This window comes from Vulpes lagopus, chromosome 4, assembly GCF_018345385.1.
Source record: "Vulpes lagopus strain Blue_001 chromosome 4, ASM1834538v1, whole genome shotgun sequence".
NCBI classification, from domain to species: domain Eukaryota; kingdom Metazoa; phylum Chordata; class Mammalia; order Carnivora; family Canidae; genus Vulpes; species Vulpes lagopus.
The window spans coordinates 87127849-87142974 of NC_054827.1; the positions used below are offsets into that span (position 1 = coordinate 87127849).

A 15126-nucleotide genomic window follows, 5' to 3' on the forward strand; every position below is an offset into this window, starting at 1 on the left:
TCAGAGGTAAGCAGTTAGAGACCCAGGATGGTGTCTCATCAATGGCGTTGAGAAGGAATCCAGGCTTCTGTCTTCATACTCCTTCATGCTTAGAATGTGAATTTCATCCTGAAGGTTGCAAGTTGCCTGTGACACTTCTATGCATTATACCTGCATTAGGGGAAAGCAGAAGGCAAGAGGCCCAAAGCCAAAGAACATACCAATGGGAGTCTAAGTCTGCAGAAATGCAGATACTTTTTTTTTTCTGTCATCATAATTTTCTACAGTTTCCAAAAGTTCCATAATCATATATATTAATGTTATTTTTAAAAGAAAGCTTGGCAAATTGGATGGGAAGAAAAGTAAAACCATGTTCTGATTTTGACTTCAAGCCCTCTAAAGGTAATTCACAGGGTTTCCCTGTTGGGCTGAATAATTCCAGAATCCCTTCTACGCCCATGGGGCAGAAAAGTAGCCCTGCACTTATTCTTGGGAGGGGGCGGAACAATGTATTTGCTCCTTGATTGTCATATTATACAGAGCATACAAAGACCTTGTGTGGGGGCCCCTAAAAGCTATTCTTTGGGAGCAGAGGTGTTTCTGACCTGAAATGACTTGAAGAAAATGGCAGCGTCCCACACAGCCAGGGTTTGGTGTGTAGGTGTCTGCCGCTGCTGTTCAACACTCTGATGCATATTTTATCCATTTTCTGGAGCTCTGCAGGGTAGAACTTAGCTCAGAATAATTAAGGAGAAATGCAAATTGAGAAAGAAGCTTGGTTATAGTTTAATTCACTGAAAGAAGACAAAAGTAAAAAGCAGCATAAATTATCATTTCAAGAGTTGATTTCCTGAAAGATACTATTGATCACCAGTTTTTCTTAAGAAAACCACCTTCGAAATGGCATGGTTTGGAGGGTGTCAAGTTTATTCATCCTCTCTGAACGATAATCCTTGTCCTGGAGGCTCCAGTACTTCCCTCACCTTCAGTCATTGCTACCTGAGAAAGCTTGCTTACCAACAACTGCCACTGGAGCTTCTGCTCGAAGGATGCAAATGTTTTCCTCCCTCTGCCTTACAATCCAAGAACCATTTGGAGACAGCCCTCAAATTTTCCAGTGAAGTGAAGTGGGAAGTTGATGCGTGGTGGGGAAGGGGAATTCTGGTAAGGAACCAAAAACGTATATGACTTTAGACTTTATTTTCAACAATATTTACTTGCTGCCCACTTTGTATGAGGCCTTAAACTAAAACCTGGGGTATTCAGAGAAGATCCCTCCCACTACAAGAACCTTCCACAGCTCCCCTCTTGCCTCCCACACAACTATATTGATCTTTGAATCCCTTTAAAGCATCGGGCTATTTCTTATCTCCTCACCTTTAAGCTACACCAGGAATACACTTCTCTTCCCTCCTTCTGCCCCAGAACCCAGTCCCGTCAATCTGGCCAACTTCTACTCAATCATCGGGTCTTAGTTTGCACATTTCTGCTAAGAAAGCCCACCTAAATCCTCCAAAGGTCCTCTGCCTAAAATCACATTTAGAACCTCCTTCTACTGAGTGAACTCAAAAGGGCACAAGAAGACAAAAATAACATGTCGGTTATGACCCTGTCTCAGGAGTCTTGCTTGTTCAACACACGAGTGACATAAAGCTGACATTTATTATTACTTGGTCACAGCAAACAGATATGTTCTCTCCCTATCCTGTGATCCATGACTCTTCCAACCTGTGTGCTGATTACGGATTCCTGAGTTCCTTTCCTGGCCTCCTTGAGAGTAGGGACAGCATCCTACTCGTCTTGGTTCCCAGCAGGAATCAGCATGGTGTCCTGGCACGGCAGATGTTTAAAAATACATCTAAATTGAATATAGTTAAATGTAATTACTTGCATTGACTCTAAATTAAACTGGGCACCAAGATTGCCCCATGAAGGAGTTTCTATTCAGTCTTCCCAGCTGGGTTTATGAACGGTGATTAGAGTTCATGGTGAATATGGAAATAAAGCAGTTTCCCATGACACATCCATGGGAAACTCTAGCCCAAATAGTGAAATCGGTGCCTTTAAAACCAAACCATTTTTACAGAAAGGAAAATCTGGAAGTCAACTGAGTAACTATAACAAACTAGCTTAAGACTCATCTTTCCATTGGACTATAGATGGGCATTAAAATAATGATGTGAATCTGTTTGTTGATGTCAGAAGACATTCATGACACAGCTTTAAGGGTTATGAAACAGTGATTTTATTTGCATTTAAAAATTTTGTGTGTGTGTCCAAAGAAAAAGAGACAAGCCTAGGAGGATACATACCAAATGTTAAATTGCTTCTGAGGATAATTTATCTTTTGTTCCAAATACTTTTTTTCTGAGTGTTTGTAATGAGTAAAAACCAGAAAATATTAAACTTTCACTGGAGATACAATGGTCACAGATAGCATAAGTACATGCCACATTGTGTGTGAGGACATGGTGCTATTCTGAGGGGTACAGTTACTTCTTTCCCGTGACGAGTCCCTGCATTACAGCAGAATTAGTAACAGCTCAAGTTTTTGCTATGGTTATATGCCAGGCATTTTAAGAGCTTTATATAGATCCTGTCATTTACTTGTTACAACAAGCCTTCCCTGCCTTCATTTTTTTTTACAGCCCTTATCACTTTCTGATACTAAACAGTTAATTTATTTATCTCCTTTATTGTGTGTCGTTCCTCTCACTAGAATGCAAGCTTCCAGAAGGCAGTGATGTTCGTTTTAATCACTGCTGGTCCCCTGGCACCTACAGCAGTGCCTGGCACCTTAGTACTTGAACGACTGTCTGAGCAACCTCATGACATAATAACAGTACTATTCCTGTCTTACAACGAGGACTCTGAATGAGGCTCAACAATTTGCCCAATTTGCTATGAGGGAGCAGAGCCACGTCTCAAGCCAGATCTCCATGATTCCACTGAGTTCCATAGTGTTCTGAACCACTCTCTCTTATCAATGGCAACAAATCCTTGAATGAATGTCCTCCTCCTCCCACATGCAGTCAATCCACGGGAGAGATAGTGAGATGTCACCTAAGAATTTGCAAGTGTTGTTTCCTTCCGATTATTAAATTAGTAAGATCTTTATGTAGTAATGTTCTATCATCTGCATAAGTCATCCTAACAGGCGTGATATTTTTCGGATCAAAAACAGGAGGAACAGGGCCTAAAAATCAAATCGAGTATTTACTAAATTAAGAGAAAAAACTATAGACTGGGAAGTGATCTTATGGCAACTTTTTCTCCCTTAATGCTAATGTAAGCAGTTGGACTGAATAACCCTAGAAGGACAAGGATTTCTCAGGGAAGCCCAGAGCTGATGCAGAAGGAACGAACTTAGAGCAACAAACTCAAATGTTTGTTCGGGCCCATGGCAGTTTAACAATGCTAGTCATTAAGATCATCTACATAATTTTCCTTGAATACCAAACAATCTTTTGACTGTCACAGGGATTCCCAGGTGAAAATACGTTAATTCTCCTCAGGGACCTAGGGAGAGAATCCGCTGACCAACAGAATTGTGTTCTTTAGCCCCTTTGATAATTTGATTTCTCACTATAAATTAAGCAATTGGTGTTCTAAATTATTAATAAATCTTTGTGGACGAGATTAACGTGAGTCCCTGTAGACCTAACAACCCTTGGGAGCTCTGACAAATGCAGCTTCTAGATCTTTCATGGGAAAGCAAGCCCCGAATTGTAACGACACTTCTAGCCACACACCCACCCACCCACGCCAGCACACACACAGGCACACAGATGTGTATACACATATATACACAATCGCACATATGAAATATGTACAACATACAGATGCACACACAAACACACTCACACACACACATATATACACACTTACGAGGCCCTGTTTAGCCAGGCAGTCTCCCTACATCACATCACTATCTCATCTTCCCTGAAACTGAAAAATCATGCCGTTGAAAAGATATGAAACATTTCTTTCAAATGTGCTTGTATTTCTCCATCTTTGGTGGTTGCCAACTTTTCATCAACGGCAAGCAGACTCTGCTCGGCATAAGGTCAGCCCGGCACAACAGCAATTTCCCCCCACGTCTCCGTACTAGGTGGTCCTAATGCAACCAGTCCGCAGGGGCTGCTCCCCTGAGGCAGGGAGTAAGCGGGGCCACAGGTTTCCCAGACCTGGAAGGAGACAAAAAACACCCTTTCTTCTCTCCCACCTACACCAAGGCCTCCTCCACATGAGCTGAGGCTGGCAAACATCAGCTCAGGGGGCCTTCATTAAACATTGTTTAATGATGAAAAATATAATACCCAAGCACGCGAAGAGCCAGTTCTGTGAGATTGCCATTGTGTCTACTCTCCGTACCTGTTCCTTCTTGTAAACTCGCCCAGAATAAAACCTCAAGTCCTTACTTTGCTGTTAAGGCCATTAGGTAGGGACCTGCTCCCCGGCACCTCTCTGTCTGCACTCACAGCACCCTCTCCTCTTGCTTATTCCACTCCATCTTCCTGGCCTCATGGTCCTCTAACGCCCTCATGCTGTTGCCTCAGGACCTTTACACTTGCTGTGCCTCTCCATGGAATACTCTCCCCTGAGGATATCCTCATGGCTCACCCCCTCACTTCCTTTAGGTCTTTACTCAGATATTACCTTATCAGAGATAGTCTCATCATCCCTAAAATGTATAGTCCCTACCCCCTATTACTCTTTATTCTCTCTGATTTTTTTCCTCCTAGTTCTTATTCTCCACTGACATACTATGTATCTGTTTTTTGTGTCTTCTTCTACTAGAACATAAGCTTCTTGAAGCAGGGATTTAGTCTGATTTGATGGCTGTCATTTCCCTAGGGCCTAGAATAGTGCCCAGCCCGTAGTAAGTGCTCAATAAGTATGTGTTGAATGAATTAATGAGTTGTGCTTCTCCTCCCCCATTTTCCTTTGTCCTAATTATTTTGCCCACTGCCTCTGAAATTATAAAATCCTCAAAAGATATGCTGACTCTAGAAGGATGTCATTCTTCCTGAAGTGCCCAGCATGCAGTAACGTCCTCCACCGTGTCAGGGCAGTCCAACACAAGTCTGGGAGCTCCAGTTAGGGTGAGAAGGAACTTTCAGTCATTACCTAGTTCTACAGAAATCCAATAAAGGGAAGATACTTAGGGGATTCTAAAACCTTTCTATGGAGTAATGGTCAAATTCATCCTTGGGAGAGGAGTGTTCTTTGGTTTAGAGAATTGCTTTAATGGACCTTTTAGTCTGCCATTAAAGGCCTAGAATCTGGGCAGGATGGAAGAGGCTGAGACAGGAAGGTAGAATTTTGCTCTCATTCTATTATAAAAGACATCTGTATCAGTAAGAGAGGTTTTTGTATTTTGAAATTTTCTAGTTCTGCTAGCTGATCTGAAAAAAGAAAAGTTTGAGCAGAAGCTAGAAACTTGAAGAATATAGTAGAACAGAGAGGTTAATCTCTTCAATATGGCTGGAGTCTGAACTGAGAAGAGATCAGAAAGGGCTCCTAGCACTGTTGGATGCTTCACATTCAGCTTTATTTTGTTCCATGATCTCGAAAGAAATTTCCCTCACTAAACCCAACTCCTGAGCAAAAGCTGTATTAGCTACTACCAGTGTCAGACTGCTGTTAGCACTGCCTTCAGGAGTTGATGGAGGACTGTCCCAATGATTTGGAATGGTGATGACCAAATTGGACTAAGGAAGCATGAAAAAGAACAGTGAGGTGACTAGAGGTCATGGAGGAGAATTCAGAAGCACGTCAGAGATGTCAACCAGGAGAGTGCAATCATCTATAGATATTCTTGGAAATTTGGGGCAGGAAGCAGAATTTCTTACAGTCCACAGTACTGGATAGTGAAGGAAAAGGCACTCAAAGACTGGAAGGTTCGAGGGGATGGGGTGACTGGGTGACAGGCACTGAGGGGGGATACTTGATGGGATGAGCACTGGGTGATATACTGTATGTTGGCAAATCGAACTCCAATAAAAAATACATATATACAAAAAAAAATACTGGCAAAAAAAAAAAAAAAAAAGACTGGAAGATTTAGGGACTTTTCGGTCACCCTGCATCACAGAATTCAGACTTGAGTCTGAATGGTTATCTGCTTTCAAACCTTACTTAATCATAAGAATCTTGTCATCAAAATAATTATTACATGGAACACAATGTGTAAAACAGATCAAAATTGAGCTGCTGGGATCAAATAGGATAGGGGTCAGAAGTTACACCCACTTGGCTTTCCCATTGGATCCCACAGTGGCCATCAGACATCTCTGTGGAATCCCAGCATGTCAGGAACAGTTTTAAAACTGTGCATCTAGAACTCAAAGCAAGAATGTTCTCTTTAGTATCCCTGGCAGTCGACTCTGAGTGCTCATTACTGAGCCTCCGTATTCAGCTTGACTCTGAGTGCTCATTACTGCTAAGCAGGCATGTTCCTGGGCCAGCCATCACTGGTGGGTGTTCTTGCTTCTCTTGAAATGATATCTCAACCTTGGCACTGCCCACCAGTCCTGGGTATAAAAACCAAAGTAAGTCTAATTCCTTCCACAGAATGACTCTTTCCTCTCTTTGAAGACCTCTTACCTCCTTCCCTAATTATCTTTGCTCTGAGTTAAACATTCTTAACCCCCCCCCATCTATTCCCACGCCATTCTCATAGCTCACATACTGTTGGGGGACCTGAAATTATCAATATTGATTGCAAAAAGCAGACTTAACATAGAAAGGGAGTTACCAAAAGAGAGGCACAAAGAGGGGCACCACCACCTACACTTTGAGGATAGTAAAGTTAAATGAGAGATGTTGAGCTCCTCAGGGAAAAAAAGCCCAAAAAATGTGCCTCTTCCTGCATTGGGAAGGGAGCTGGAGATCAGTGTCGGCTTCATTCAACTCAGAGATATGTGTGGGATCAGTCTCTAGCAGTCATCCTATCAGGGACATGAGGGGATGGCAGAGGCACTCAGCTCTTAATATTATTACTCTTGAAATACTCCCCAGCAGTTGAGCTCAGAAACACAGGGCAGTAAGTGCCTAGCACGGGCTCATTTCTGCCGGTCTTAATTGATCACATGCATATCCACAGAGCTACTGACTCTTGGACAATGTCACAGAATCTATTAACTAAACATAAGTGACATTCTGTAACCATGGGTCCACCAGTTGTTTTGGTGCAGAATTACCAGTCTGTCGGGATCATTTAGTAATAATCATTGGATTTATGACTTGCATTGGTTTCGGTGGAACCTGTAGGAGTCAAAGAAGCGAGTTTCAAAGGTTAGGGCTAGTTGTACAGCTAGAAAGTGCACATGGCACCAGTTTACTACCCCAACACCCCCAGAAACAGAACCCGGGCTTCTGGTATCACCATGTCTCACACGCACACTGCTGGGGGGTTTGAGGCCTGGAGATGACCTACATACTTTGCAACCCAACAGTGGGAGCATGAACAAAGCTGTACTTGAGATACCAGGACCCTCTCAATGCCTAACCTTCCCCCGTGTGGCTCTACTATAGCCTTTGCCTGTGATGAAGCCCTTCTGTGAATATAAAGTGTTGGAGTCCTGTGAGTTCTTTCAGCAACTGAACACTTGAGATCATTGGTGGGTACTTAACACAAGAAAGATGAGGAGTGGCTTCCAATACAGGCCACTCTGGAGCTGAAGAAGGATGCTTCTGATGGGAGAGTGTTAGTGTTTGGTACTTAACACACACAATGTTGTAAGTGGATGTGATGCAGTACGATACTTCAGCTCTGTTGCATTTTATGGAAGCACCTCCAGAAAACCAGCAGGAATGCATTCTGGTTTGCTTCAGTAGAAAAATGCTTATACCTTTGAAAAAGACTGTTATCTGTCCAGGGTTGCCAGGTGTGTATGCAAACAGAGGACCATTGTATTAATCCTCATTTCTTCTTCTTTTTCCCACAAATTCCTTTATTTTGACCCTATATCGCGTAGAGGAAGCACTGTGGTTTAATGTAGTAAAGTCTTTTCTTCACAAACAAAATGTTATTGACTTTCTCGAATCCTAATTAAGGTCACCGGTACTGAAGAAAGAATCAAAGGTAGACACAAGAGGGCATCGGCAACAAAACATGTTTGGGAAGGAAGTCAGTTCAGAAGGGAAGAAAAGAAGTATGTGTGAATGTATGTGTGCATATGTATGTGTGGGGGGGAGTGTGTACGTATACACACACACACATGTAATTTTCACACATCACGAGCATAGGAAAAAAAAAACAATCTGTGATACAAAATGAAGCATCATTTTATTCTCCTGGCTGAGGATTTGAACTGTATCTAAATCCACACTCTGCCACCTGCCGGCGTGAGTGTGAACTAGTTATTTAACTGCTCTGAGTCTAGTGGTTTCCTCATCTACAAAATGGCAACAATTTTTACTGTGCAAGGGTCTGATGCAGATTAAAGGAGGTCGCACACGTGCTACAGATGTTATTAAACTAATAAGCACCACTGACAGATTTCCAGAGGAGCAATTTTGACAAAATTTGCTGACTTCCTTTCCTCCCTCTGAGAGTTTGTGTTACGTGAGGCGGAAGAGCAAGAAGGAGGAAAAATAGACTCAGGAGAAGAGCCAAGGAGGAAGGAATTGCTTGAGGATGTAAGGAAAAAGCATGAACTTCCCTTCGCTTGTCTCCACTGGAATAATTCTCTAGAGACCAACCAGGAACTCCATCAGTCAATGGATAAAGGCCACTGAAACATGATCTCCTGACCCCAGAGTCCTATCTTCCACCATCTACTTGCCACGTACTCAGGGATAGGAGGACCATTCACTGGCTTGGCCTCAGAGGGTCTCTGGAGCTCCTTGCCTGGTGTTTTATAAATTACAAAATGCTGTGACATTTCACATGCTTATAAGTAACCTGATCTTTACAACTGTCCTGAGAGAAAGGCACAACTAAAAAATCTGAGTTGCCCAAAGTTATCACCTACAAAGAGCTGAATCCAGATTCAAACTTAGCTCTTCCCATTATTGTGCCTTTCCCCATAACACCAGAGCTGCTTCCATTTGATGGCAGATGCTGCTGGTGCCCTGTCCCATTCACCCCCAACTCAGCCCTGGCTCACCTGAGTGCACCAGCTGTCCACTGACAACTCCGTGTCAGGTGCTTTTCTTTCTCATTTCCTTTGTCTCAGGGCTTTCTGAGGACCACAGGTGTTTGCAAGCATTAAAGTTCCTTAAACCTAAGGCTAAATCAGCCTGGAAAAGTAGGGGATGGGAACTTAATGCCCCCTCGGGCAACCCTCAACCAACAAGGGTTGGACAGCCACTGGCACGTTCTGAGTGGTTTCCAGGGTGCCCCCTGTACAAGTGAACCACAGTTGCTCGCGGTAGCAATAACCCACTCATAAAACATGTCCTTTATTGGCTCTTCCCCCTTCCTGTCTTATTTCCCCCACTTCCCCCAGTATGCCTCCCAGAATCACTTCCTGTGTAAACAGCCAGCACCAAACCTTTATCTCCAGGTCTACTTTTAGAGAAACCCAAACTGGCACAAATTCTAAAATTCATGAGGTTGCCACTACTGTTCCTGCTTTTAATTGCATGACATTCTCACCGAAAAAGTAATAGTGACCATGGGTTGCTGATGACTCAGAACCTGATGGTAACACTTTTAAGGCTTGACAAAAGTAAAGATAACGTTCTCAACAGAGCAGTAAATTGCTCCCCCTATTTCACTAAGTAGCTACCTTGCCAGTAGCTGCTCTCATTTTAAAGCAGAGTTATGATAGCTTTGAAGGGGCTCTACTAGGGTGATAGGCCCAATTTGTATTTTCCACCTGTTAGTCAATAGAAGTTAGAATAGATCTGAAAAGTAGGATACTATTTCTTGATTCGGGAAGAGAAATAAATGAATCCGTAGTGTTAAAAAAGTCTATAAATAAGATCAAAATATTTACATTATAGAAAATAAGAGCAATCATCTCAAAATGCCTTCTAGATGTATCAACTTTACACACATATTTTAGGAAGATTCCGAGAGATTTCAATATAGTATCTAAAAATGACCAACCATTTCATTTTGGCAAAAAGAGATTCCCAGCTTCCTGTAGTTGACTGTAACTATGGGATTAAAGTGTTTGGATTTTTAAAAGATATATGTAAAATTCTTAGGTGAAAATTAGCCATAGCAGAAGCCCCTCAAGTAGGATGGTCATTTACTCTGCAGTGTGCCCCAATCCACAGATGCCCGGTTCGTAAGTTACAGAGAAGAAGTTCATACAACATGGTTTGTTTTATGGGATCTAAGCATTTATTTAACAAAATGGAAATTTCTAATGCCTAGCACTTGTCTACATCTAAAATTTCAGGGAAAAGAGACTTATGTCCTACGGTACATATTATTACAAAAGAGTTTGTTATCAACTTAGAACAATTAAAACACCTTCTCTAATGATTCGAAAACATGATACTTTAGTGGAGTGAGGTGACATCTCTCTTCTGCTAAAAGCACATGTTTCTCATCAGAGAGGGATGATGAACACAACCTTCCCTTTGCTCAGACCTGTCCCTCCGAGGATTTCTTTTGCCAATAAAACAGGTGGACGACCCCTTCTCTGTTGTGGTTCCCAACTCGGGAATAAATGCTTTTACTTTAGGGAAGAACTCAAACTTATAGGAAGCAAAGGGTGAAGGTTGTTTTTCCATCCTCTTGACTCACAAGCTACCTAGAAAGTCAAGGCTTCCTTGGTGGTTTTGTTCACGTGCTGATCGCTGCGCGTGTAGCTATCATTAGCGCGAATGTGTGGGAGACGTTTTGAATAATACATAGCACCCAAGGGAAAGAACAATAGACCCCCAAAGTGTGAATTATTGCCCTTGCGAACTCTGAAAGCCAGTGATCACTTGTGCCTTGCAGAATCTGGGGGCTCCATCCCCAGGTGCAAAGTACATTTGCCAGGTTTCTCCAGGGCAAAGGCAGGGTGAACACCCTCATTAAACCTGTGCCTGATGATGAAGAGCAGCTGCCCACTCTCAGCATTAATGAAGAGAAGCCTCTGGTTGTTGTAGTCCAGCAGAATGCCCACCCTGGTGGGACGCTCAGTCACGTGAACATCGCTCACGATGCCGCTGTAGAAGAACGTGTATCTGGAATGAAACAGAACAGGGAATTAAACTCTGGACATCTTGACGAAAATCATGTGGAGATAACCAATGTTTCAGTTATTAATTTCACTTCACAATAGTGAATTGCAATAATGTTGTCCCAGATCCTTTAACCAGATCCCTCCTAGATGCCAAAATGCAGAGCTCATCCCAACAGACAAGCATTTTTAATAATTTTGCTCCTTCTACATTAGGAGGCGGTCCCAGAATAACCAGCATATGCCTCCCTTGTGATTTTTCTCAACATTCTAATTCTTTCCCAGCTGCCCACATGTTTTAACTACCGCATTCATGGTGTGTCATTCTTTTGAATAAAACTCCTCTGAGGCTGCCATGTATTTTAAAAAGTGCTGCAGGCTTGCCTTCCATAAAATGTATTAATTTTACAGCTTAAAAATTTATAAGTAACTTACATAAAGGCCTTTAAGAAGTTTAAGAAAAAAATTTCATTATTTTTGCCCAACTTCTTCCTTCGTATAGGCTCCCCCTACCCCAAACCTACTTTCCTTTTCATCTCCTGAATGTTTTCTGTGGCCTTGAAGCCCAGGGTGGGGGGTGGGGGTGGGGGGCTGCCTGTCATTTCTCTCTTCAATTCAAATAAATTTAACACAACAAGTATTCATTGGGCGTATCTGTGAGTCCAGCACTTTCCTTGGCCTCTGGGGGGATCTGAAGGGCCACAGAACGCTCTCCTTGCCCTTTGGGGACCCAGGCCCTCCCAACCAGCGAGGAAAACACTGTTGATCACTTAAACATGAGCTCCGGCTGGGGCTCCATCGCAGGGCACTGACTGGGAAAGTGTTTATAAACACACTCAGAGGACCCATGTGGCTGTGAAAGGAAAGGTTCCAGACCAGGCTGGGAAGGGGGTATTGCCAAACAAAAGAAGCTAAATTGCTCGGTGCAAAAAGTAGCATTAAGTTTGGTGTTTCCTCTTGGCAGTCTCAGAAGCAGAGCTGGGGTCCTGAAAGCAGGGAGGGGAAGAAATGAAAAACGGAAGAGACGAGGGAAAGGTCTGTGAGGATGGTAAGTGTGAGGGGTGGAAGCACTGGGGCTGGCTGGGCCTCCAGCCTCGGGGCAAGTGAGTGACTCTGGTGTGCCAGAGAGCCAAGGACCTCTAAGGCCTATGGTGTCAGTCTCCAAGGCCCAGAAGCTTCAGCACAGGTGTGTTTAGGGAATGGCAAGTTGGCAACTTTGCTGTAGACTAAAAGCTCATGTGACAGGGCAGCGGTTCTGGGAGACGGGAAAGCAAGCAGGGCTCACACAACGCTAAAGGACCTTCGATGCCTTGCGCGGGGGAGGGGGGGGTAGCTGATGCACATCTGGAAGCTCTGGGGGCTACAGAGAACACAAGGTTGCAGGCGGCAGCGCCAGGGGGCAGCGGTGCAGGCGGGGGTGCTTTCAGAGGGCTGTGGGAGCACATGGGTCTGAACTGGCTGGTGGGAAAGAGGGAGGGTGAGATGTGCCAGCAGGGGCAGCAGGAGCAATGGCCAGGCGGCAAAATGAGCAAGCCCCTATGTCAGGGGCGATGTCACTAACTGCCTGACGGGCTTGGAGAGGACATGGGAGTGACTCTGAGGACGTGACCTGAATAGGTAAGTCAGCAGCCAGGATCTACACCTGCCTGTTCATCACAATTGCCACTGGCCACATGTGGCCACTTAAATTAAAATTAATCACAATTAAATAAAATTCACTGTCCAGTTCTTCAGTCCTACTGGCCACATTTCAAGTGTTCAACAGCCATCTGTGACACCATTTATCTACCTTCACAGAATGTTTGATTGCACAGCACTGTTCTAGAGGGTTCTGAATGCCCAAAAGAGCCATTTCCTCAGCCTGTTTAGAAGGCTCTCAGTGCTCACAGGCCCAGCCCCAGTCAGTCCCTGAATCAATCCCCCCCACAGAGGCCAAAGAAGGAGAGACATCTCTTGAAGACCTGGCTCCACTACGAATGTGCCCTGCCCTTCTTCTGCCTCCATTTCCTATCCAGCACATCAGTTCTTCTCCAAACCCGCAGTCAGGCCTGAAACCAAGGCTGGCTGCCTGAGGCCAGTTTCCCTGCCCAGCTTTTACTGCCCCCTCTTGGACTGCCAGTGTCTGCTCAAAGATCATCTAGAAGCCTGACTCTAAACACCTGTGTGACCCTGAACTGCTGTACTGGGGTCCCCATGCTCAGGTGATCCAGTCCCATGAATCCCACTATTGGCCCAGACTGAGTCCAGATCCCTTTGAGCCCTGGTGGCTACTCCTCTGAGGGCTCCGCAGCCCCCTTTCTGGTCACCTTAGTCCTGGATTCCTCTCTTTACTGTGATCCCAGCTGAGTGCTGGCATCATTCTAGAGGTTTGTAGATTTGGGGGCAAAAAAAGGAAGGGATATGATGAAAATGATGTTCTAGAAAAATCTGCCAGTTGTGACACGTAGGAGAGCATGAGGTGCAGGCGGCCCCCTGAAGGTACAGGCATGGTGGCTGGGGTGGAATAACAGAGGAAGTAAGGAGGCTGTGAACGAGGGGGGAATGGACAGAAAGAAGTCCAACTGATTCTGTGTCTTCAGACTCTTCCCATTTCTCCTTTCCCGTTGTGACATCTTAAAGCTTGGATTCTATGCAAACAGAATCAAGAGTCATACAATTTAGTTTAAAATCATGAAACCAGAAATGTGGAACACAGAGGCGGTGGTCTGCCACAGTGACTCCCACGGTGCCTAAACCAGGGGTGCTGTATATGAAACATGCAGTAAAAGTACTTGAGGCCTGACGTCTCTGTGCCATGACCACACCAGTGGGAACACTCTTCCTCTCTGAATCCACAGAGCCTACCCTGGGCCCGAAGGAGCCGAAGACCAAGCTTGTCGAACCTGTTGACAGGATATAATTCTGTTCTCCAGTGTATAGGAATTTGTTTCTGGAGGCTAGTCTTTGGTTTGGAGGTTTTAAAGGTTCAAGTGTCTAAGGAAATTTTCATAAAATCTATATCTGGTTCCAGCTCTAAATCTGCTCATTATAAATTCTGGAGTTGAGAGATTTTACACTCTGGGCAGGGGTTAGGTCCTTAAGCATTGTGCAGCAATGAACATCAATTATAATAATTGCTCTGACTTGATGAAATGTGACTTTGAATAGCTTCTGGATATAGTGTCCTTATGAACCATGTCAGAAAATCAAACTGTGTCAAGTAGGATGCAGGGAGAAATGTGCAGCCAGAGATATGCAAAATCCCAATCTGTGGGCCTTTTTCTGGGAACTGGTGAGCACCGGAGGCTTCCTTTTTAAAGCATTACATTTGAATAATGCCTCACATTTTTATGATACTTTACAATTTCAAGGCTCTTCCTTGTACCTGACTTCATGTGATCCTTAGCACCCAAAAATGTAGCAGATCAGGTGTCATTCTCCCCTGGCAAGATCGATGAGGCCTATGGGATATGTTCAAAAGCTTCATGAATTGTGGTGAGTAGCCACAAGGAGGCTAGTAGAGCACGAGGCCAGGACTAAAGTCACATTTCTAATGAAGACCACCCTGTGAGCATATTCAGATCATCCTGTCCTTGCCTTATTTCTCTGAGACTAACACAGGTTGGGGCTTCATCACATTAACCAACTACACAAAACTACTAGTACGGTTTAGCAAACTTTTTCTGTAAAGGGGCAGATAGTAAATATTTTTAGCCTTTGGGGGTCACTTGGTCTCCAATACAACTGGTCAGTTCTGCCATTGTACTGCAAAAGCAGCCATAGACAATACGTAAACAAATGAGTATAACTGTATTTCAATAAAACTATTAATAAAATTGTATAAAACCAGGAAGCAGTCGTGTATGGCCTGTGGGCTCCTGTTGGCCAATTCCTGATATAGACCAGTAAGGGGAAGGTATTGGGGACTCACTTCTTTCCTCATTTTTGTTGACTCCTCTGTGGAGGGGGCTTTTTAGTATGACCCTCATCCCTTCCCCCCATGCTGGGGTGAGTCCAGAAGGAAAACTTGGCC

The 15126-nt window shown here is 43.9% G+C and overlaps 1 protein-coding gene across 3 annotated transcripts in view; it reads right to left on the bottom strand.

Annotated features, from left to right (window-relative positions):
• Positions 1–10259: 10259 nt before the first annotated feature.
• CMYA5 (cardiomyopathy associated 5) overlaps positions 10260–15126 on the bottom strand; it is a 93113-nt gene continuing 88246 nt past the window's right edge. For all 3 annotated transcript variants that reach the window (XM_041751661.1, XM_041751658.1, XM_041751659.1), the window contains one exon: positions 10260–11118. In XM_041751661.1, the coding sequence (XP_041607595.1) occupies positions 10872–11118 (247 nt within the window). In that variant the 3' untranslated portion in view covers positions 10260–10871. The remainder of the gene's footprint in view (positions 11119–15126) is intronic.